The 25,492-nt window shown below is 41.0% G+C and overlaps 1 protein-coding gene and 1 long non-coding RNA gene across 2 annotated transcripts in view; one reads left to right on the forward strand and one right to left on the reverse strand.

Moving 5' to 3' along the window:
- Positions 1-25,492, forward strand: part of SHC4 (SHC adaptor protein 4) — a 130,050-nt gene that overhangs the window by 66,484 nt on the left and 38,074 nt on the right. The window contains exons 3-6 of the mRNA XM_068272512.1: positions 2,949-3,012; positions 9,933-10,052; positions 16,359-16,412; positions 21,044-21,095. Coding sequence (XP_068128613.1) covers positions 2,949-3,012; positions 9,933-10,052; positions 16,359-16,412; positions 21,044-21,095 — 290 coding nt within the window. The remainder of the gene's footprint in view (positions 1-2,948; positions 3,013-9,932; positions 10,053-16,358; positions 16,413-21,043; positions 21,096-25,492) is intronic.
- The window catches only part of LOC137561247 (uncharacterized), a 79,385-nt gene continuing 70,158 nt past the window's right edge, over positions 16,266-25,492 (reverse strand). Inside the window, exon 3 of the long non-coding RNA XR_011029946.1 lies at positions 16,266-16,410. This is a non-coding gene — a long non-coding RNA (uncharacterized lncRNA). The remainder of the gene's footprint in view (positions 16,411-25,492) is intronic.

Genomic DNA, 25,492 nt, shown 5'->3' on the forward strand with positions numbered 1-25,492 from the left:
CCTGTGAAACTCTGACTCAAAAAAGATGTGCAAGGAGAAGGTAATGCAACATCCAGCTAGGTGTGGTAGATATGATACAAACTGGAACCACCCTGCATCTGATTGGATGTTTGAAGTCTCAATGGCAATAGACAATGATGAAGGGGAAGGCCTCTGAAATGCATTGTGACAAACAGGGCCCTTTCAGGCCATTTTGGGGCCCAAGACAAGGCGGCCGTTGCCTGCACCCACATCCTAAACTTTTGAATAGGAAGTCTGTAGCTAACATTAACCACTTGAGGACCGCAGTGTTAAACCCCCCAATGACTAGGCTGCTTTGTGTTGCACTGGGCTGTGCAGGCTTTTCAGCCTCCTGCACAGCCCAGCTAAGAAGCCCAGCGATCGGACTCGCCTCCTTTTTTTTGTCCCTTAGGGGACATGCCGCCTGAGGTGTCCGATCACTGCGGCCGTTGTTGGTTTTTTTTTTTTTTTTGCAGCCTGTATAGGCTGTTTCACCCTCCCTCCCTCCTCCCTCCCCTTCCCTCCTCCCCTCCGAAAGCCTGTATTGCATAGGACGGGTATCCGTCCTGTTCCGCCTCTCATAGGCATCAGCCTATGAGAGGACGGCGATGCCCGGCCAATCAGAGGCCAGGGATCGCTGATCTCGTACAGCGCTGCTGGAGACCGCTGCGCTGTACACATGTAAACAAAGGGGATTTCTTTTCCCTTTCGTTTACAAACAGCCTGCTAGCCGTGATCGGCGGCTAGCAGGCTAATCACGGAGCCCCGCTCTGTGAACGGGCAGGGAACGATCGCGCATCCCTGGGAAACTGCAGCCCCAGGACTTGACGGCAATTGGCGTTAGGCCGTCCTGGGGCTGCCGCCGCGTTCACGCCCGTTGGCGTGACGTGGTCGTTAGGTGGTTAATTGGCTTTGCAGACAGCAATGTGTGTTCCCTGCCTAAGTGAAGGGATCTCTACAAGGGCAACATAGACAGCAACAGGTAACACAGTGGGTAAAAGCTAGAATCCCTGACTAGCTGTTATCTCTGCCTCTCATTTCTTGTACTTGAAACCATCAGCTTTAACATTAACCACTTCAGCCTAACTGGACGAGTATACTCGTCCAGTGTAATTGTGCAGAGTGCACCACCAGTTTGTTACTAAATGAGGCACATGTGGTATCATTTAGTCCGGGACGAGTTGTAGAATATATTTTGGTGTGTTTTAAAGATTGGACCCAGATCACATGAGAAATGGGTAGGGACAAACTCAATCCAACATAAATTAATTTTCAAAATTATAATCAAACTTCGGAAAGTATTAGTATAGCTACACAAGACATATGGGATAACATTTTAACCATGATAAGTAGTAGAGTAGATTTTAGGGTTAATGTCTTGTGTATTCTTTTTAGTAACAAACTGAATCAAAAACAATACACATTTTGTATATTCTGTACCAAAACCAAGACTTGTAAAATGAAAGCAAAGTGAAAGAATATAAAAGGAAATAACTATATTGTTACCTTAGGAACAAGGCTTTTTAAATGTATGCCATGAGGGTATATTACTGTCATTTTTGCAAATAAGGTTTTGTAATCATTGATAGTGTACAATGAGAAAGCAAGAAACACAAAACAGAAAAAAGACATCTTTTTCCCAAATACAATATTGTCACCATACATTGTGCTAGGAACATAATCTAAATGTTGAAATGACCAGGATGGATTAGCAAATAAAATTTGTGGGTTTAATTTATAGTTAGCGCTATTTATTGTAAAACTATAATGGATGTAAATGGAGAAATAGCATGTTTTTTTCCCCATTTTTCCCTTATTTTCCCTTTAAAATGCATTGAAAATAATGTAATTGCTAAACAAAAATATTACTCACTAAAAGTCTAATTTGTTCTGAAAAAACAATACATAGATTATTTAGGTGTAATAAGTAGCAATACAGTTATTGGCAAATGAATGGGAGCAGCGCTGATATGTGAAAATTGCTCTCGTCCAGAAGTGGTTAATTAAAGTAACAGAAAGTTCCATCGAGGTCACAGACAGCAATAAATCCTCAAAAAAGGTTTCTAACCCCTTTCTACTATCTATCGGGAGCATTAGCCAGCCCTTGCATCAATGATGAAGCAAACAAGCTTCACCCCTCTGTGCCTCATGCCTCCTCATAACTTCATTTGTGTTGTATATTTTATCTTAGTTCATTCAATGTTTCTTACTATATTAAACTCCAGCCTTTTCTGTAACTCATATGTCTTCCCTTTTCTTCAAAAGTATAACATCAGTGTCTATTTTGTTTTCCCACCACAGTACTAGAAACAGTCGACGAGATGCAATTTTTTTTACTGCAAAACTCAGCTTGGAATTGGGCCCCAATCAGCAGCATACAATTTACATGAGATTTGCATGCAAGCTAGAAACAAATTGCATCTCACTGACCATCTCAGTATATTATTATTAAAGTTTACTTATAAAGCTCCAGCATATTATGCTCAATATGCTGTGTTGTACACAACATTACAGTACACATAGCATACCTGTTAAATGTTGGTGGTTGTAGCCAGCATTAGTACATTAAGTAATTCAAGTGGACCTGAACTCTTGCACAAGACAGAAGGAAAACATACAGAAATGCACCCTGTATGTATTGAGTGAGTTTTGCCAGTCTAATTGCCCCTCATCTTTAGCTAATCACAACTGTAATTTTTATCTCTCAGCTGTGTCGGCTGCTTGCCTCGGCAGAGAGCTAATTGGTAAACACAGGATGTTAGCAATATATCTGCTTTCATGAAAGCAGGAAGTAGACACACTGCAGATTTATTGCAGGATTTGTATCAGCTGTATCAAATACATGTTTTTCTTTAAAGGTTGTTATGCTGTTGCTTATCTTTTAAAGCAAAGAAGAAGTTCTGAGTTAAGGTCCGCTTTAACAAAACGTATGTTTAATTTGTCTACAGGGAAGCAATAAGCCGCCTCTGTGAAGCTGTACCATGTGCCAAAGGAGCTGCAAGAAAACGAAAGGTGATTATAGTTTATCATATAGACTGCAGAAGCTAGATATTGCTGATACCGTGGATGTAAAAATAATATATAATAAGGCATTATAATATGACATACTGCACAATAGAATGAATATGGCAAACACAACCAATCCAGTTGCAGACTATATTTTATCCCACCGTGCCACCCACTTTATTTTAGCAGCTGTGTTGCAGTTCTGTATGGTAGGTAAATACTGAAATTAAATATGAGAGGGATGACAAGGTTGGAAGTGGAGGTTAAGTAAGGACAGATGTACATGTTAATGGACCTTAAGTTCTTGAGAGACAAGAACTTCATGCATCTCCCAAGAACTTCATGCATCTCCCAATAACTTTATGTATCTCCCAAGATTAGAACATCATGCTTCTACCAAGTACTTCATGCATCTCTCCAGATTAGAGCATTTTCAGCACAACCGTAACTCGTGATATTTTTAAGGCAAATTATCATAAAGAAAAAAACAGAAAAATGAACAAATATTTAAAGGGACTCCAAGCAGTGCAGAAACTATGGAAAGATGCATATCATTTTAAAGCTCTCTTTCTCCTCTTTCCAATGATATATAAACTGCTGCCCTACGCCTTTTAGTTTTTGCTATTTTCGCGATTGAAATTGCCGAGGCCGCAATTTCGATCGCGGAAATAGAGAAAACTAAAAGGCGTAGGATGACGATTTAGGTGTCGTCAGAAAGAGGAGAAAGAGAGCTTTAAAATGATATTCATCTTTCCATAGTTACTTGTATTACACAGGGCGACTTTTTCCTAAAGTCAGCAGCTCCATTCTGCTGAAGGAGCTGCTGACACTGGGGAAAGTGTCGTCCTGTGTAATACAAGTAACTATGGAAAGATGGATATCATTTTAAAGCTCTCTTTCTCCTCTTTCTGACGGCACCTAAATCGTCATCCTACGCCTTTTCAATCGTGAAAATAGCGAAAACTAAAAGGCATAGGGCGGTGGTTTATATATTATTGGAAAGAGGAGAAAGAGAGCTTTAAAATGATATGCATCTTTCCATAGTTTCTGTACTGCTCGGAGTCCCTTTAAAGAGAGTTTACTCTGCTTTTTTATTTTATGCCCACAAAGGAGTTGTCTTTTAATGGATCTGATTACTTTTGCCAAGCTTGGCAGCTATGCCCCACAACATCCTGTAATTTGGACTACAGATTTATTTAAAAAATGCCATGCGCATGCTTGAGCACAGTTCCCTATGATTACTCGTATGTTTCAGCTTTGTGCCACAGGATGGATGCAGCAACCACCAGCAAATAGGTGATAGAAACATTAATATATCTATAAAACACTCCTGCATGCTCTGATAAATTTGCCAGGGTGTCCCATTGATCCCTTCATCTGGACCAATGGGCATTCTCATCTACAGAGTCAGATAAACCTTGGGGGAACAGCCAGCGCCAGCTACACTCAACTGGACTACACTACAGAGAAGATCCAGGAGGGGGAAGTGGCAGAAGCAGTGGGGATGCCAGACTCAGACACTGTGTTGTGCTGCTCATGGCAGAGCAGTAATTATGACAAATGTAGAATAAAGTAAAGACACTTGAAAACCAAGTATTCAATGCAGAGAACAGATAAATCTTAAGCTGGCCCCTAACGGTCCAATTTCTAGCGAAAAATCGTTTGAGCGATCAGAAATTCTGATCGGATTGGTTGTAAATAATCTCCATTGGTGGGCACAATCGATTATGAACGAGTGAAAAAAATGTCGCCCGAATGAATTTTCGTCGAACAAAACTTTGGATTTTCTTGGTGATCGTGATAGATAGGAAGCAAAGATTGGTTAGTTGATGGTGTAGTGAACGATTTTTCGTCCGATCAGAATTTCTGATCGCTCGAACGATTTTTCGCTAGAAATTGGACAGTTAGTGGGCACCTTTACAAGAAGGACTTCCAACTTGGCTGTAATATTAGAAGGACAGCCAGGCACTCATCCTTCACTTCAGTATTGGTTTATATAACAGCTGGAGCACTCCAGCACTGCACAGCAGATTGATTGTTGTATTTGTAAAGCTGGCCACTAACAGTCCAATTTCTAGCGAAAAATCGTTCGAGCGATCAGAAATTCTGATCGGACGAAAAATCGTTCACTACACCATCAACTAACCAATCATTGCTTCCTATCTATCACGACCACCAAGAAAATCCAAATTTTCGTTCGACGAAAATTCATTCGGGCGACATTTTTTTCACTCGTTCATAATCGATTGTGTCCACCAATGGAGATTATTTACAACCAATCCGATCAGAATATCTGATCGCTCGAACGATTTTTCGCTAGAAATTGGACCGTTAGTGGCCAGCTTAAGTATTAAAACGCTAATTCACCTCCTAGGTTGAATAAGGGACAGACCAATTACATGTATATTTTTCATATTTGAGGCAGGTGATCCAGACAAATATCATTTGAAAATGAATTCACATGAACCAGGCATCAGTGTGAGAGTGGGCATTCCCTACCTCTGCATAGAGCCAACAAGTGACCCCACTCGCCTCCTCCCACTACTCTCGCCTGTGGGTTGGGTCAGCTGTTTGTTGTGTCTACATGGGAAGATTGCCTCCTCCCAGTTCCTCCCTGACTGTATCCTTTGGACGATGATGGGATGAGGAGAATTTGGACAGAACACAGGCTGGCTGCTGTTCAGTTCAGCCAAGAACAGGAAGTCAGCATTGCAAATCCGTCCAAACAGCCAGCCCGTAAAAAAAAAAAAAAAAAAAAAAAGAGAGAAATAAAATAGTTTATAGACAATGCACACTTTGTGCATTACAGATGATGATATTTCCACATAATATGCATTAACAACAACACAAGCCTTAAAGAGGCTTAAAAAAAGATGTACAAATAAAAAAAGATGTACAAATAATAAGTACGTTTCTTCCTGAGTAATATGAGCCATAAATTACTTTTCTCCTATGTTGCTGTCGCTTACAGTAGGTAGTAGAAATCTGACATTACTGACAGGTTTTGGGCTAGTCCATCTTTCCATAGGGGATTCTCAGCATGGCCTTTATTCTTTATAAAGGCTCTCCCAGAAAAAGATTTATACAAAGATACTGATCAGCCTCCATGCTCACCATACACTTTTTGGCACTTGGAAGGAGCAACTGCCATTTACTAAGTGCATTTTGAAAATAAAGAAATCACTGCAAACCCCCCATGAGGAGATGGGCTAGTCCAAAATCTGTCAGTTCTCTCAGATTTCTACTACCTACTGTAAGTGACAGCAGCATGGGAGAAAGGTAATTTATGGCTCATTTTACTCTGGAAAAAACGTACTTCTTAATTGTATATGTTTACATATATTTTAAATTTTAAGATTTTTGCAACACAGGTCCTTTAAGTAGGGAATTCATTTGAATAACATTTTGCACCCAGCATTTTTCAAGTCTGTGTGCCCTTATGACTGTAGAAAATACATTATGAGGAGTAATACTCCCCTAGCTGTAGTAAGAAGATGGGAAGTCCATGGTTTGGGAAGCAATTAATGAAGGGAGATATCAAAAATGGTGTCATTAAAATACTGAACATAGGTCTGAGTGGGCTGCTATTTAAATATCCCATATACTTTAAACTAGAAAATAATAATCAGAGTTGTGCTAAGATTGTATTTTCCTTATAAATAGTGTGGCTGTTTATAGTTGGCTCTTACAGACATTTCAGTGTAATAACATACAAAGCCTTCCCACTGCCCCACTCTGTAAGGGTAATAGAAAACTAATAGAACTTGAATTCTCCTGTTGGTTACAGTGCCTGAGTAGGAGCTGGAGGGCCCTTTTAGGTTGTGTGTCATTTTGGTAAAATGTTATGGGTTTTTGGTTAGTTTTGTGTTGGTCCAATGGTTCATCATCAAAAACTATAATCTACCATATCGAGAAGTTTGGTTAATTGCAGTGGCGGCTCCAGTATTTTTTTTTAGGGGGTTCTATGCAGGTGCTGGACCAATTTCCGGGGGAGCTGACGACCCGCGGCAAAAAATGGGTGTGGCTACAACCTGCGCGCCCCGGCGAAAAAATGGGCGTGGTCATGACCGGATGGGGGCCGGGCTAACTGTAATTTAAAGTGAACCCAGGGTGAGAGTGATATGGTGGCTGCCATATTTATTTCCTTTTTAAACAATTCTAGTTGCCTGGCAGCCCTGCTGATCTATTTGGCTGCAGTAGTGAACTGAATTACACCAGAAACAAGCATGCAGCTAATCTTGTCAGTTCTGACAATATTGTCAGAAACCCCTGACCTGCTGCATGCTTGTTCAGGGTCTATGGTTGAAAGAATTAGAGGCAGGGGACCAACACGGCAGCCAAGCAGCTGGTATTGCTTAAAAGGAGATAAATATGGCAGCCTCAATATTATTCTCACCTCGGGTTCCCTTTAAAAGTACAACGCAAAGACAGAGGGCCCAAGTTTTGGTGACCCTTTCCTCAGAAAATTCACATAATTGTGCAGGTTATCTCAAGAAAATACACGTAATGTGAGCAGATTTGAACAAAAAACATGTTCAATAACCCCAATATGCACAACCGTTATCAGATATGACCCCAATATGCACAATCGTTATCAGATATGACCCCAATATGCACAATCGTTATCAGATATGACCCCAATATGCAAACCCGTTATCAGATATGACCCCAATATGCACAATCGTTATCAGATATGACCCCAATATGCACAATCGTTATCAGATATGACCCCAATATCCACAATTGTTATCAGATATGCCCCCAATATGGACAATCGTTATCAGATACGACCCCAATATGCACAACCGTTATCAGATATGACCCCAATATGCACAACCGTTATCAGATATGACCCCAATATGAACAATCATTATCAGATCTGACCCCAATATGAACAACCATTATCAGATATGACCCCAATATGCACAATCGTTATCAGATATGACCCCAATATGCACAATCGTTATCAGATATGACTCCAATATGCACAATCGTTATCAGATATGACCACAATATGCACAATCGTTATCAGATATGACCCAATATGCACAATCGTTATCAGATATGACTCCAATATGCACAATCGTTATCAGATATGACCCCAATATGCACAATCGTTATCAGATATGACCCCAATATGCACAATCGTTATCAGATATGACCCCAATATGCACAATCGTTATCAGATATGACCCCAATATGCACAATCGTTATCAGATATGGCCCCAATATGCACAATCCTTATCAGATATGACCCCAATATGTACAATCCTCAGCAGATCTGACCACAATATGCACAATGCACAGCAGATATGACCCCAATATGCACAATGCACAGCAGATCTGACCCCAATATGCACAATGCTCAGCAGTTCTGACCCCAATATGCACAATGCTCAGCAGTTCTGACCCCAATATGCACAATGCTCAGCAGATCTGACCCCAATATGCACAATGCTCAGCAGTTCTGACCACCACAATCAGCAGCACCACCTGAAAAAGAAAAGAAAAACCCATTTACTCACCTAGTCAGAAGACCTCCTGTTCCGACCTCCTCCTCTCCCGACCTCCTTGGAGCTCCCACGATCCTCTTCCTTCACGTGACTTCCTGCCTGCAGCCTGCATTACCCGCCGAGCAGGGCTACGGGAAAATGGCCGCCCGAAGCCCTGCACTGCAGACTCCAAGTCTGCAGAGCAGGGCTTCGGGCGGCCATCTTACCGTAGCCCTGCTCTGCTGCTTCGGGCTGCCGCTGTGAACTGACTCGGCATCTCTTAGACGCCTGAAGTCAGTTCACGCCAGGGGGTGCCTTGGGGGTACACCCCCAAGCACCCCCCTGGCGCCGCCACTGGTTAATTGGGGCGTATGCAAACATCATAGAAAATTACAATATAAATGGTGATAGCCAATGCCATTAGAGAGTTGGTGGAAGTTATATAATTTCCCAGGGATGGGCCGAGGGTTATACCACTAGGAAGTTATACACGAAAACTTAATTTATCATGTGAGCTGTCATATGGCTTCAAAAGCTCTTTTGTTTTTTTGCAGCTGTATACTGTTTGTGTCTAGAAAGAGGGAAGAAACTTTATAGAGAAATAAGTAATGTTATAATTACCATGTAATCCATCATCTCTCAGAAATGTTTCTGGTTTCATAACCGGGGCAAGCAACAAATGATGGAAAAGTTAAAATGTGTAATCAACGTTATGAAATCCGCACCATATAAAAATAGGAGTGGAGGATGCATAAACACGTTTGATGAAAGAGCTAATTTTATTTTATGGTGTGTTTTGCTTTTTTAGTGTTCACTTTCATCTGTATTGCAACATCTGCACAGCTGGAGATATCAAGATCAGTTCAAAGAGAGCCAGCGCAAAAGTTAGGCAATCACAGCCCTATTGTCCTTTAACAGAGAAAACCTGGTAGTTTGCCCCAAGCTCTGACTAGTTGATGCATTTTGCTCAACATTTCTCTCCTCTAGGTAAATCACCCCCTGAAATATAGGTTCTGTTTGCTCCGAGAATCATTACAAGCTGCCACATCTCTCATTGGTACTGTGGGTTGCTTGTGTTACAAGGAAAGAGAAAATAAATATAGGGAATACAAATAGGAGAAATATTTGGATCACATAAGAAGCCTACTTTTTACACATTCAGGTAACATTTTAGCTGATTGTATGTAAACGACGGGCTGTTGGTTTGTGTAAACTCATCAAATGGAAGAAAAATCCAGTAATCTAGGCTATTTGTATTTTTGATCATTGAGCAATTTTGGCTTGGTTTTAAATACTATGTAGATATAGATAAATAACTATTATTTTATTAAAAATCAGGTAATTTTGCTGTTGAATTTTGGTTTACTCATTTAGACTCACATTTACGCAGTGGGTGCTTGTTGACAAACTCATATTTCCTCCTCGTTTCTTTAGCCGCCTCTAAAATTTTTGTCCTCCATCCTGGGAAAAAGCAACCTCCAGTTTTCAGGGATGAACGTCAAGTTGACCATCTCCACAAACAGCCTTACACTGACAGATGTGAACACTGAGCAGGTATGTGAGGGAAGACAACCTGGAGTAATGTGTCATTGTGCAAACATTCTGTGCTCTTCATGCAGTAAACTGTTCCCATGTGTTCTCTTGCATTACACCTTATTTATATGCAGCGACACCTTGTGTTGTGAGGATAATTATTAGTTCTGGAAACATGCTTGTAACCCAAAATTTCCCCATACAAATTAATGGAAACTGAGATTCCACAATCCAAAAACATTCATAAAAAATATTTAATACAAAGAACTGTACTGTATAAAGTAAAAATGCACACAGCAAAACAAATTAACTAGTACTTTACATTTGAAAATATTTATGCTTGGTGGAAAAAAGAGGATGAGGCTTATTGTGTAGGAAGACTTTCACTATAACTCACAGAATCATTGCAATATATTGGCTCACCCCACTCTTGCTTGTCTTTGTAAGCGCCCTCAACCAAAGTTTTACTGTACTGGTATTGTGTTTTCAGCACCCAGCAAGCAAGAATTAGTCAAAATAAGAGAAAAGTAATATCACTAGTCAATCACAATTTATGTTGGGAGCTTTTATAGTTTCTATGTGGTGAAATGTTTTTGTATAGACAAGAGGAAAAATACATGAACTCCTCATGCACTAAACTTCTTTAAAGCCTGTATAATGTTCATTTTATCTTATATTTTTATGTTTTCACTGACTTCACTTTAACTTTTGATTCACTAACATAGAATGGCCATGAGAAAAGACATTATCAGATGTGCTTTAGATCAGGCACACAATGCATATCGGACTGAAATTGTTTATTTGGGTACCACCGAACACGACTTGATATTCCATCTCATTCCAGCATACATCTGATGGAATATCAATCTGATTGTTGCCATCACTAGCTTTGTATTACTTGACTCAGCATAAAACAATAGGAAATATATCTACTAACTCCCCTGTGTATATGTTGGTTGTATTTATTTGCTCTTGTGCTTAGTACACATCCCAAAATTTAACAACCTTCTCGCACCATTTAAGAGTGCAGACCCGTTTTCTTCATTTCTACTTACTCCCCCTGCCAACCTTAAAAAGAATGCTTTTCCCTACTGATGTGTGTTTGATATTGTGATAGTTATATTGATTGGATATAGCTTAGTGTCAATAGAGTTTCATTCCATTGTTTTTTTTGTTTTGTTTTTTTAAGGAAACTAACATCTAATCTGTTAAAACACCTGGGGCCTTATACATTTTACTTTTTCTCCTTTTTTTTCCAACTAGGAGATTATTTTTGATCTTCTGTTTCAAAAACTTTTTGGCACTTTTCCAACTGCAGAGTGCTGAAAAAGTATTGTGAAATATTTGCATATTCTCTTGCTTGCCAGTGGCCTAAAGGGCATTCTTTTAAATAAGATGTGAAAAGGGCCTTGCTAGGGTGTGGTGCTGAATACTATGCATAAATAGCAGCACATATGCAAAATCATGCATAAATGATCTTGTTTGGGATTAACAAAGATTAATGACAGCTTTTCAGATGCTGCTAGACTGTTTTATGTGGGACATAAGGACTTAGGAGCAAGTGTTCAGCAATGACTGCAAAAATGGACTTGCGTTCTGTGAAATAAACATTGTTTAGGTGGAAATTGTTAGTTTATCCCTTTGGGACCAAGCACGTTACAGTTACGTCCTGTGCTGCTAAATCAGAATCAGAATCTTTATTTTCGCCAAGCACGACTGGGTCGTGCCCGGAATTGGTCTTGGCACGTACAGATACAGGTAGGATAGGGTACACAGAATACATCAAAAGGATCAACACTATATCAGATATTACATACAGAGACAACATTCAACACTCAACTTACATTTACATTTCCAAATTTTTGCATAGATACACAGCACTCAGGTGTGTGAGGGATATGTGTGGCGTGTAACTGTAACATTCCTTGGTCCAGCAGCGCGCAGCTGAATGGAGAGTTTTAGCTGTCATATGACATGCTGATTGGCTCCTGATCATGTGTTCACTACGATTGCCATTGATTGTAGTGATCACTAGGTGGCGGCAGAAGAAGAAGATCCACTCAGCCATCAAGCCGGGACCCGGAACTTAGTAGCAATGCGAGGCTGGATGGTGGGGAGAGTTGCTCCTTGCTTTAACTATGGAAGGTAATTGCTGCCTACCTATACTGGGGACACCTTAGCCTTGCTATCTATACTAGGGATACCTATGCCTGGCTATCTATAATGGGAAAACCCCTAATTGTGCACTCCGGTCCCGAAGTGCATGCAGCAGTGTGATAGCGCATCGCACTGCTGCACAGCACAGCGCCCATGATCTGAACGGCAGAAATGCTGTCTATGCACCACTGCCGTTCTTGCATCATGTCACACACCTTACACGCTGCCAAATGCGTATGGCAGCACATATAATGTGAACGAGCCCCAATGGTTTAAGTCACTGGCCCAGAATGAGCATACAGATCAGATGCTTTGACTCTGGTTTGACTCCACTGGTTGCATGCTTGTTTCAGGTGTGTGGCTTAAAGAGGAACTGTCAAAAAACTCTTAAAATTTAAAATACATATAAATAAGAAGTACATTTCTTCCTGAGTAAAATGAGCCATAAATGACTTTTCTACCATGTTGCCGTCACTTACAGTAGGCAGTAGAAATCTGACATTACCGACAGGTTTTGGGTTAGTCCATCTCTTCATGGGGGATTCTCAGCATGGCCTTTATTCTTTATAAAGACATTCCCTGAAAAAGATTTATACAAAGATGCTGGCCAGTCTCCCTGCTCACTGTACACTTTTTTGGCAGTTGGAAGGAGCAAATGCCATTCACTAAGTACTTTTAAAAATAAAGATAACCCTAAGAACCCCCTATGAGAAGATGGGCTAGTCCAAAATCTGTCGGTAATGTCATATTTCTACTACTTACTGTAAGTGACAGCAACATAGGAGAAAAGTAATTTATGGCTCATTTTACTCTGGAAGAAATGTACTTCTTATTTGTATGTGTATTTACATGTATTTTAAATTTTAAGATTTTCATGACAGAGGTCCTTTAAAAACAACTAAACCCAAAAGCTTTGCATGAAAGCCAGGCAACTGGCATTGTTTATAAAGAAATAAAGATGACCGCTTCCGTATTCCTCCCACTTCAGGTTCTCTTTAAGCCTTTTGCCATATTTATTGTTGCAGTACCCCTTTGGAGTTACTTGAAGTCTTCTTCCAGCCTACTTAAAAACTCTACTCATCTTGTTTGAAGCACACTGTCATCTATGTTGATTGCACTCTTTTCAGCTTGACTAACATTGTTAGATCAGTGACATCACTGATGTAACCGCTTCATGTGGATTAATAGACCTATTACACCACTTGAGCATCAGAACTTAAAGCTATTAGAAGCTAAACGCCATGTCTTTTCAGTCAAGGAAGAAGAAGACTGCAATCGATACATAGGACTCCTCATTACACGTGGAAACTGAGCCAATAGACTCAGGAAGCCACATCAGCTGTATAGCGTACTGGTAAGGCTGTTGCCTTTGATGTGAAATTTGAGCCTATGACCAGGGTTCGAATCCTACATCAAGCCAACACAACAGTAAGGAATCATTCAGAACATGGAGACACAACATTGGTCAGATCGATTAGTGAAGGTGAATCGCATAGGAATCGTTTGTAGTGTGTGGGTTACTAGTTGATCGACTTTCGATCAACTATACTTAAGTTGATTCCCCAATAAAGTTGATCGCTTTGTTGATTGAATCAGAATTGCTAGATCTATGGCTACCTTTATTGTGCTAACTTGCTTGTAAGATAAATCTCATGTTACAAAAGTAAATCAAGCATCCGATAAGGTGTACTAATCAGTGGTAATTTATATACATTTACCACATTCCTGCTGAACTTTAAGTCATGAAAAAGGTTTAGTGTATCGGCCAATACTTGATGAATAATTAACATTATTCACAGATCAGTTACTGGCAAAGGAACAGTAAGCTAACCAAAAGCAGTTATATACTGCACCAAATTGTATCTTCAACAGTGCCAGATCAACTGTGCATAGTCATAGTCTTGATTGATTATAATCAGAGAATTCTCAGTTACTGGCTAAATAATATGTGTCTATTAGCTGAACTTGGAAATAAAAAAACTGGCAAAGGTTTTATTTTTTTCTTACTCCGATATTTGGGTTGGAGTTACCATGTAATGCTAATGACCACAAAACTAATCTGTATCAAAGGCCAGATACTTGTTTGCTCTCAGATGATCACTGAGCAATGTAGAAACACAGAATGTATTGCGGCTGACCTGAGTGACTTTGCATCATATGCTTCTCAAGACAGATAAACAGACTGCCGACTTGTCTCCTTACTCTCGTTGCACAGAGAAAGTATTGTTTCAGCATCTTGGCCGAATGACATTGAGTGGCCTCAGGCTATCAAACATCAGAAATATTACAGTAGACAGACCTCAATTCCTATAAAATAACACAATTTAACAGTACTTGATTTAAAAATTATTGTAAACCTGTCCTCTACGTGATGAGCTGAATACATTTCTACAAGCTGAAGAATTTCTGTCCACTTTAGTGTAGCGTTAGCTATGGTCCTCTGCAAATGAAATATATCATGGCCCATAGGGTTAGCTGCCCCAATGCCATATACTGTCTTCCCCATTAGTCTCACAATGCTGTGTAATGTGTGCGCATACCTCCCACCCCTGTGTAAAATCTGGAGTTGATTTGTTCACTGCATCAGGGATAATCTACAACTTTCTTGTATTAACTGTTGAATTGATGATTTTGTATTGTTATACCCTGTATGCTGTTGCAGAGCGCCACAGAAGATCCTGCCTGCGCTACATAAAGCAATAATAATAATACTGTACATACTTTGAAAAGTTATGTTTCTTGTCTGCTTGTTGTGATTCAATGCCGTTAAAAGGTTCCTTGGACTCAAAGCAAAAGATGTTTAAAGGGACCCTGGACAGAGCTTTAAAATGAAAATCGGCACTTACTTCAGGCTTCCTCCAGCCCCCATAGCCCGCAAGGTCCCTCAGCATCCTCTGGGTCCCCTCCGCGGTCCCACTGGCAGCCCTGTTAGTGCAGCGACTTCTGCCGCGCACCTGACTCGATCACGCAAGCCTCCTGCACATGCGGGGTTCTCAAAAGACTGAACTGCGCATGTGCAGAATGCTTAAAGCGAAGTGTGCGTGATTGAGCAAGCAGGGTGCACTGGCTGCACAAGCACAGTTGTGCACGACTTTGGCCAAAGTTGCGGCACTAACGGGGCTGTCGGGACCACGGAGGGGACCCGGAGGATGCTGAGGGCCCTGGCAGGCTACGGGGGCTAGCGGAAGCCCCAGGTAAGTGCCAATTTTGAAGCTCTGCTCAGGGTCCCTTTAAGTACAACCCCACTCCCACTGTGCAGTCACTTGTTACAGGAGAAATCAGTGATTGCTAGCATGCGAGACTGAGGGACCACTACCATGTTACAGGTAGAATGACTAATGGCATTTCACAGGACCACTAAGATGTTACAAGAAGACAGAATGACTACTACCATGTTATTTGAAGTTGCAGTGACCACTGATGTGTTACAGGAAGGCATATTGAGCACTAAAAGGTTTCCAGAAGCTTCAGTGACTGTTGAAAATGTCATAGGAAGATGTAGTGAATACTGTATTACCAAAAATGCTAATAAGAGTTGTGATGGGCAGGGCAATTAGGGGAATAGCAAGCTTGTAAGTCAATGTTTAAACAACTGGTACACCAGATCTTTACCCATCCTTGAAGACCCCATACACATCCTAGATTCTCAAATGGCTACCTTGGCTGAGGCTAGTATGTGCATGAGAGGCTTTAGGATTCTGGCTGTATGCCTTGAGTTTGTGCAAAGTTATTCTCTATTTTGTCTAAAGGAGAATGGTTCAGGCAAGCAAGGAATATAGTTATTTAGCTAACAACAGCCAATGCCAAAGCAAAGGTGCTCTGCAGCCCTAGTGAACATCCCATAGATAAGTGAACCTTAATACAAAATGAAATAACACAGTTTAGATCTAGTAAAAGAATCAAAGCTGTTTTGTCCTCCAATAGAGCATTGATTTATTACAATTAAAAGCAAATCAGCACCACTTTGCCTACTTACAAGATCCACAATTCAGACGGGCCTTTCACAAAGATCAGCCAGAAAAAGGCCAAACTCAGTCGCGGCCAGAGGCACTAGGAAAACAGATCGGTGGAAAACAGATCAGGCACATTGAAATGGACTTCATGCAGATATCTCTATCAGAGCCTTTAAGGAATATTTATAAATGCCACTATATTTTTCTTTCTTCATAGGTAGTTGCCAACCATCATATGCAGTCAATATCATTTGCTTCTGGAGGAGATCCTGTAAGTATATTATTTACACATACATACTTATTCTGTTATGGTATTCAGATAATAGCAATATTGAGAGCAGTGATGTAACATGGAAAATAAGTGAATTTGCCTTGCCAGAGCAGTGTTGTCACATCACGTATTTTAAAGTGTTATACAATGGGCAGCACAAATGCAAGTGTCAGTAAAGAAACATGGATACAGTATAGTAACATGGATAAACTGATAGATATGTTCATACTTTGATTAAAAAAAAATCAAACAAACCATGCTTTCGACATAGATTGTGTTTCAGCTAAGCCAGTTTCCCCAGACCTGCCTCCTGTGCCATCTCTTATTAGTTTATTTTTATACTGCTGACACATTTTCAACAGTATTTTACCAGGGATATTGATGAACATGTCACTAACTGTTCCTTGAGGCCGGTTTCATTTCCGCTGCACCGCATTGCACCACCAGAGACAGGCCTTAGGGCAATACCGCATAAATCGGTATTCCTCATCTGGCATTGGGTCAAGCAGGAAGTGATGCGCGCTTGCGGTCACTTCCTGCTTGGGGGGAAGGAAATGTACACATTCTCTCCCTTTTTTTGCCAAATTATCAGATAGTCTTGTAATTAAATATTGATGAGCAAACAACACAGAGAAAGTTCTCTGCCTCCCCCTGGGTACAGGGAAAGCTATTTTTATGATGTGTGTAATACCACTTTCAGAGGTTATTGGTTCTGTGTGCACAGAAATAACTACAATGGGGCGATTTACTGAATTAGGAGTCCATAGAAATCCAGGGGATAGATTGGTGGGGTTATTTTCAAATCGAACATCTTTTGAGGTGTTTAGGGGTGAGGAAGTCTCAATTGAGACAACAAACTAAATTTAAAGATTTAAGTTGGGGAGCAAATCCAATGGAAAAAACCCTGTCCAAGCTTTATCTTTTGCTACTTACCCAGTCAGGTCATGAACTACCCTTTATTGACAAATGGGAGAGATCAATACACACAGGCAAAAAGGGAGAGAATGTGTATATTTGCCCACAAGACAATTTCTGCCAGAATCCAAGAAATGAATTACAAAATGCTCCCACATTGGTACTATACACCACTCAATGTAAACAATATCTATCATGTACAAGATGATAAGTGCTGGAGATGTAAAAATGTGCCAAATTCTCTATTGCACCTCCTTTGGACTTGTACGATCCTAAAAGAGTTTTGGGGCAGGGTTGAACGAATCCTGAGACATGTTACAGATCAAGACACACCATTTTAACCCACATTTTACCTCCTACATGGTCTATGAAATCTTACAAAAAGTCAATAGTTAGACATATTTTGATTGCTGCTTACTTATGTGTACTAATCCAAAAATGGCGAGATACTTCTCCACCCTGTTCCGTGGATTTTGTAAAAGAGCTTGGTCAAGTGCAACTGATGGAGGACCTGGCCCTCACAGCTCTGAACAGAGATGAAGCCTATAAAAAGACGTGGTCATTCTGGGACATGTTACGGGGGTCCGAGGGTTTTAATAAAGTACTAGAGGGGTTGGCAATAAGAAGAGATAAAGGTGGCCGGTTGGAGAGTTTCCCTGGAGGTGGCAGGAGATATTTCAGTATACATGGGCACACATAAGCTGACGGGAAGGGGGGGGGGTCACACCTGATTGGGACGCTCAATCCTTACATGGGCTTTGTGCAGGATTAGTGCTCCGTGCAGATAGAATGTTTTGTTAGTTTGTTCCTGTTTTGGTTAAGATTATGGTCTGGAGGGCTCTTGCTATTGTACAGTAAAGAGAGTGACAGCTGTAGGATTATGTGAAGTGCAGGTGTGGGATAGACCTGGAGCAGTGAAGAGTTAAGTACGGAGCAGCTGCATAATTTGGCACTTCGGATAGTTTTTCATTTGCTGAGTGCAGCAATTTTTCTGCATGTTCTGATTGCTGACAGAAAGAAGTATGCTTTTTGGATATCAAGATCATGAAAGGACCAGAGGGACAACTCAATACAACATTATACCGAAAGGCCACGGCTGTCAATAGCCTTTTACATTACTCTTCCTTCCACACCTCAGCTACTAAGCGGGGTATACCAATTGGACAATTTTTGAGGGTTAGACGCAATTGCACCAATGATGAGGAATTTGAAAGAGAAGCTGGTAGACTGGCAGATAGGTTCAGGGACAGAGGCTATCCTAATAAATATATTAGACAAGCTTGGAGACGAGCTAGATTTACACCAAGAGAAAGCCTATTACAAACCAAGAAACATGATACCAAACGTGAGAGTCTGGTCAGACTGACTACACCATATAATGAAAATTGGAATGAGATCTATGGCATTTTGAATAACCACTGGAAGATTCTACTAAGTGATCCCACGATTAAACAATTTATTACCCCAAGACCTTCGATAACAGCTAAGAGGGCACCTAGTCTAAAGGACAAACTGTGTCATAGTCATTATACACATCCACAAAGACCTTTGAGTGCAAGAGGCAGCTATTCTTGCGGTAACTGTTCCATCTGTTCACTGATGCAACCGACTAAGAGCATACGCAACCATTCAGATAGTTCGCAGATAGTATTGCACGACTTCATTAACTGTCAAACCCCATGGGTGGTGTACTTACTCGAATGTGGTTGCAACAAGAGATATGTGGGACAAACAAAAAACCCCCTTAAATTTAGGATACAAAAGCATCGTTCTAATATAAAACTAGCGTTTAGAGACCATGTGGACAATAAAATACTTACTACTGTTGCATCACATTCCTTGATATGTCCATTCAGTAAAATAGAAAATTGGAAGGTGATTGGACTTCAGAAGCTGCAACTTAACAACAGAGGTGGAAATCATATTACTAAATTATTACAACTGGAATTACGCTGGATCTATAAACTAGCTTTGACTTAGGATGCCCTGATCATGATATTTTATCGCCTCGGATCGAGCTCTGTTACCTAGGACCAAGTCTCGTGTATCCACTAAGCTATTCCCTGCTCATCGGATATAGACTTTCCAATATGGGTGCCTCATTTGGTCTGGTCCTATGAGGACATTCAGAATTTTTATCTACATTGTTGGATTTGTTTTATCCACTAATTGTGGGATGTTGTGTATTGTACTTAATCTCTTTGTTTTTTGTACTTGTATTGCTCATCTTTGTCCACTAGATGGCGGCCAGATTCTTATTGTTCAGTCTACAATTATTCTCAATGTCTTTCTATATGCCTTTTTCTTTCTGCCCACTAGATGGCGGACTTCTGTATTTGTTATGCGTACCACACCAACGTATGCGTCCCATTATACGTATGGCTGACCCCGCGTGCTGACGTTTGACGGCACGTAGGGTCAAGCCAGTGACGCGGCCGCGTCCTGTGGATCTATTTAAACTGCGCCAACATACCACACATATGTCCCCTTGCAGCTTAGGCGGAACTAGTCGGACGGCGTTGGTAGCGCCCTTGCAGCTGGTCCTGAGACCCGTACATCCACTCCATTAGGTGAGCTTTGCGCAGCCAATTTCTCTTTTCTTGCTGTTACTCAATCCTACCTTGTTCTCACTATTTGCACCCCTTTTTGGGAATATTCCCTCTTACCTATTTGAACCTGATTGTTTTTCTCCTTGTCTATCTCATCCTCTCATTACCCTTTCCCTATACGTTTTTGCACACTATATATATATTTGTATACATGCATATCTATTTGTTTAATAATAATTGAACCTTATGTATTTCACTGCACATGCACCTTATTTCTGTATTGATGACAGCGATAAACTGAGATTTACATATGTACTGATGTGTGTGCCTCCCTTGGGGGGATCTTTTTCTCTCTGCAGTATAGTGCCCTAATTATTGTGTTATTTTTCTGTATTTTTGGATAGATATCCGTTTTGGACACTGCCACATACTTATACATATTTTCTCTGCAGAGACCCCTAGGTAGGCGCACACAGGCTTATTACCTCTCATTAATACGCAGTGCTTGCGTTTTTATATTGATATATTAGGGGCTCAAGGCTCAGGTCTGGCTGCCTTGTTCTTAATTGTTTTTATCATGGTTGGCTTATAAATAAAGATATATTTTTTTTTTTTGTACTTTATATACATCCTGTATTTGGTTGCTCATTCTTGCATAATAATCATTATTGTAATAAGGGGGATTTCTAGTTCTTTTTTATGTTTTGGTTAAGATTATGGGTCTTACATTGATCAGGCCAGGTTTATGTGTTTTAATACAAGAAATGACAGCACTGTTAATGTGTGTATCTGATCATCTTAGAATCACTATATAACAATGGAGCTGTGTCTCTATTGATGTAATATACACCTGTCGGACTTATCTTTGCTATGTCATTCGATGATGATGCTTATGTTATTTTTGTTTGTATAAAAATATCTTTAAAGGAAATTAAAAAAAAAAAAAAAATCAGTGGAGTGAGCTGTACTCAGAGAGCTCCATAATGCTTAAATGCAGATGCCTATTATTAGATGATTGAAAGCTGCCTTCTCTTCACTGACATTCTCTTAATTTCCTACCTGCCTTTTTCAACAGTTTTGGGAATAAACCCTAATAATTTTGCTTTTACTAGACTGCTAGGAACAAAATGATATATATATATATCTATTTTTTTTTTCTTATTTTAGGATACAACTGATTATGTTGCATACGTAGCCAAGGATCCAGTAAACCAAAGAGGTAAGACACGACTATTTTAAATATGTACATCTTATTTGATCCAGCTTATTCTGTTACAAGATACGCTATAAAATAATCTTGTTGTGAATGACGGGTGATTCTAACAAGTTTGGAATCTAATGGTATGGATTCATGTATTTTACCATATATATCAGTGGGAACATTAGAGAAAACACCTACCCTGCTCTCTGTTTCATCCTTCACCGCTCAGCTTGCTTGTTAAAAAAATTCTTGACTGAGCATTCAGTCTGGCTTTGCTCAGGAATATATAGCAGAGCCACAAGGGGGCAGGCTTGGACTTGAAAAGACATCAGAGAAGGCAGACTCAGGTATAATGATTTCTGAGCAAAGCCAGACTGAATGCTCAGTCGGGGATTTTATCAAGGCTGATAACAAGCGGGCTGAGCAGTGAAGAATGAAACAGAGAGCAGGGTAGGTGTTTTCTCTGATGTTCCCACTGATATATATGGTAAAATACACGAGGGTGCTTCATCTCTGGTTCACTTTAAATCACAGAGAAATCAGTGGTCTCTCCCAGGGCATTGAGTTGAAGTGACCTTGGGTCTTCACCAGAGCACCCTGCAAGGAATTATGGGCTGCCACTTCTAGTAGATGGTGGTCTACTTTGCTGTGTAGTGGCCACCAGGTCACGACCCCTGGGGTTGCCCCACCGGTGACAGGAAGAACAAGTGGGCAAACCCCGCAGTGCAGGGAGGGGTGGGTGGGCAAGATGTTATGACAGGGCTGGCAATACTTAAGATTCCATATATAGCATAGTGTAGCGTAGGGCATAACAATACTGTGTAGTATACAGTATATTGTAATGTAGTACAGCAAAGTCCCCGTTATCTGGAACTCAGGCTTCTGTAAGTCTCAACTAACCAGCATGCCTGAGGGAATAATGGGGACAGTACTTTTGTCATTTGCAGAGTTTTTGGCACGGCAGAAGCAACTTACTGATCCTCCTGGCACCGTCTTCTACACTTCTTCAGCTTCCAGTGGCTTTCCTGCGCTCATGTTTGGTTCCCAGCATGTCATGTGACCCGCATCGGGAAACATGACATTCTGGGACCCGCACACAGAGGACTCCGGAAAGCCGCTGGGAGGTACAGGAAGCATAGAAGATGGTGCTTGGAGGATCAGTAAGTTGGTTCTACTCAGGGCCGGATTTGTACTTTTTACCGCCCAAGGCCACTGTCACCAGCCGCCACCCTTCAGTATAGATTGTGAGATGACCTCTCCCCCCCTTCCCTCTAGTATAGGTAGCCTGATGACTCCCCAGTAATAAGTATCCAGATGACCACTCCCCCCTTTCCCTCCAGTATAGGTAGCCAGATGACCCCTCCCCTTTCCCTCTAGTATAGGTAGCCTGATTACTCCCTTAATCCCTCCTTTTCCCACCCCATTTTCAATATAGATAGCCAGCTCACCTTCCTACCGCAGCAGCCATCAGTGTCACTCATTTCTCTGCTCGTCTCCAGTGCAGAAGCTTCCTCTTCCTTTCCATCTCCAATGCTGTCCAAGTCCATAGCCGCTGGTGTTGTGTCTGATTACGCTGCCTGTGGATTTGCGCTGCCCCGCATGCGCAGTAGGAGACTATGGTTCACTATGAGTTGCCTGGGTATTCCTTACTAAATGTTGACCATTCTGACCAGAGTCCTCCTTCAGTAAAGGAATTCTGGGCACAGCGTGAGAAGCGTAAGGGCCCGTTTCCCCTTGTGCGTTGTGGATTCGTCGTGGAAAACGTGTAAACAAATTTGCATGCAAATTTGTATGCGTTTGTGTCACGGAACAGCCGTGAGAAACGAGAACGCAATCGGTTTAGTGCGCCGATTGCCCGTGAGTGTAGTCAGGCCATTGATTTAGAGACTGACATTCCTTGTTTTTTAAATAGGCAGTTTTTTTCCCCTGTTAGCAGCTGGCAGGAAGACTGGCCCTGTGACTGCTGATTAAGCCAGAGGTGTAAACTCAAAGTTTGTCTAAGCTGATCTCACATTCAGATGTTAATTGAAGGAGCCAACAGGGCCTTTCATAGAGGAAGATCCCAAGAAGCCGACACAGCTGGACTCCAGTCACCCTGGCTCCAGCCTTAGCAGGAAGAAATGAATGTACTATATAATCTTTTGCCCATTTACAGAATACAATAAATAGGGTGGTTATGAGAGCGGTATCATTGGTCTGTAGGGTCATGCTGGATCTCTTGATACCCGTCGAGAGGGGCCCGGGGCCCCTACAACCCAGGTATGAATCTACCCAGGACCCTGATCTGCTGCACTAGCCATGTCGGATATCATATTAATCTGTATTTTCCACCAAGTATGAAGCCGTTACCCCCCTAAATATAACGTGTATGGTTCAGGAGTTACAGCATTTCATAAGTTTAGCCCTAAAATCTCTCAGAGGGAATGGACTGGCATTGGCTGGTGACTCAGAGGGGCCGGCATTGCCACACCCCCAAACCAGCTTCATCAAAAGCACCTGGCCAGCAGGCGGGCTGCGAGTCCTCCCATTCCATCCATCTGAGAACATCCTGCGGCCAGCCAGAGGACATAGGCTGGTGGCCATTTTGCTGACCCATCTGAAACAAAGGACACATGTGCTAGCGGCCATCTTGATTGGCATCTTCTGCAACCTGGAACAAAGAATTCTGCTGAACTTTGATTGAAACCAAGAGCTTTAAGAACTTGAAACCGTTTTGCTTGAACTTTCTGATTTTCCCACAAAAGGACATATTTCCACAAACCATAAGTATTTTCTCCCTTTTTATTTCATACTGGCTACTACTGTCTTAATAATTGTGATTTTAATAATTGTCTGTATATATTAATTATTTATATTGCGTGAATAAACGACTTTCTCCAAGTCATTCACTGTCCGCTAGCCTGCTTATCAGCACACATAGAACTGATCCCGGGTCTCTGAAGATACGCTACTGTTTGTTTGTTGTTGGCTAGACAGAATACCGTGTGTTTAACCGTTTTATTCGCAGGACTAGTCAGTCAGTAAATCGGGTCCACTGGCCCATACCAGTGGTGGTGGCAGATACCGTGGAATCGTGTGTACGTTGTAATTACCCGTATCTCACAGGCGCCCTCGTGGTTTGTCTGCGGCTATCTCTTAACGGTTCCTGCGCATTGACTGCGACCAGAGTTCGCACGATCTGTGCGCTGGCACCGTTTAGAAGGCTAAGTGCGGTCAAGCCACCAGGGCTCCTGTGACAGTTTGTATGCAAATTTTACCGTGAATTTGCATACTTTTTTGCATATGTTTGAATGTATGCGATTTTAACCATGTCATTGCCTTTGTGCTTTTACATTGGGTTTTTTTTGCGAAAACTTGGCAATTTCGCATGGAAAATTCACATAGCGAAACCGCATGCGAATTTCCTATTAAATACGTAAATTGTATGCGAATCGAAAACGCATGTATATTCACGATAGTGGAAACAGGCCCTAAGAGCAGCTTTTCCTCTCCAGTTTTAGCTGCTACTTCAGCCATCAGGAGGAGAGCCCCATTAGAAGTAAAGTGAGAGAAGCATAATCTCTACAAGTGGGTTGCAGGATTTAGGAGTGAGGTGCTAGACACAAAATGTACAGGCGGATGCGTTGGAAGACATGCAGAATTGTATGTGGTCACACCCTGCAACACACTGACCTCAGACACAAAGTGTTACAATAAAGATAATAAATAATGTTCCAGTCTCCACAGATGTTCTTACATAAAATAAGTGCATTTAAAATACATAAATACTTTTCATAGAGGCTATTAACCTACCAAAACTGAGCACACACTGCCATCTATTGGTCACTAATGCATCACCTTTGCTATAAATCACTTTCATCCCTGTGTTTATATTGGACGTGGCTTTGTGTTTTCCCACTTTCCTCTAACACGACTGCAGATGTTTTGTATTCGCTTGCATCTGATAAATATGCAGTTTTTTCTTAAATAGCACTTTCATGTGACTAATGCAAAACACAATTTGAACTAAATGGTGAATGAAATGATTAGCATGAGCTGATCGTTCCTCTGCAATTTCATTTTTTTAAGTTGAGAATTATGATTTTCCCGATTCATTGTCATTTTTGAAAAAATCGGACTATGTATCACACCTGTGTTAAATTTTCTCCCAACAATGAAAAAAAAAAAAAGAGATCAAAACCGCCCCAAAAATAGCTTGGGACTAAAAATGAAGAATTTTCCACCACGGTCCTTCATAAAAATATTTACAATAAAGGGGGAAACTGAATAAAACTTTTGGAAAAAAATAAATAAAACATTACATTTTTCTATAAAACTTTTTTTTTTAAATGAAAGGGGGGGGGGGGGGGGTGTCAAATGTTTTATTGTATTGTGTGAGGTCCCCTTTATCCAGGGAAATGAGATGTTTGGTACTG

This window comes from Hyperolius riggenbachi, chromosome 3, assembly GCF_040937935.1.
Source record: "Hyperolius riggenbachi isolate aHypRig1 chromosome 3, aHypRig1.pri, whole genome shotgun sequence".
In the NCBI taxonomy this organism is placed as follows: Eukaryota; Metazoa; Chordata; class Amphibia; order Anura; family Hyperoliidae; genus Hyperolius; species Hyperolius riggenbachi.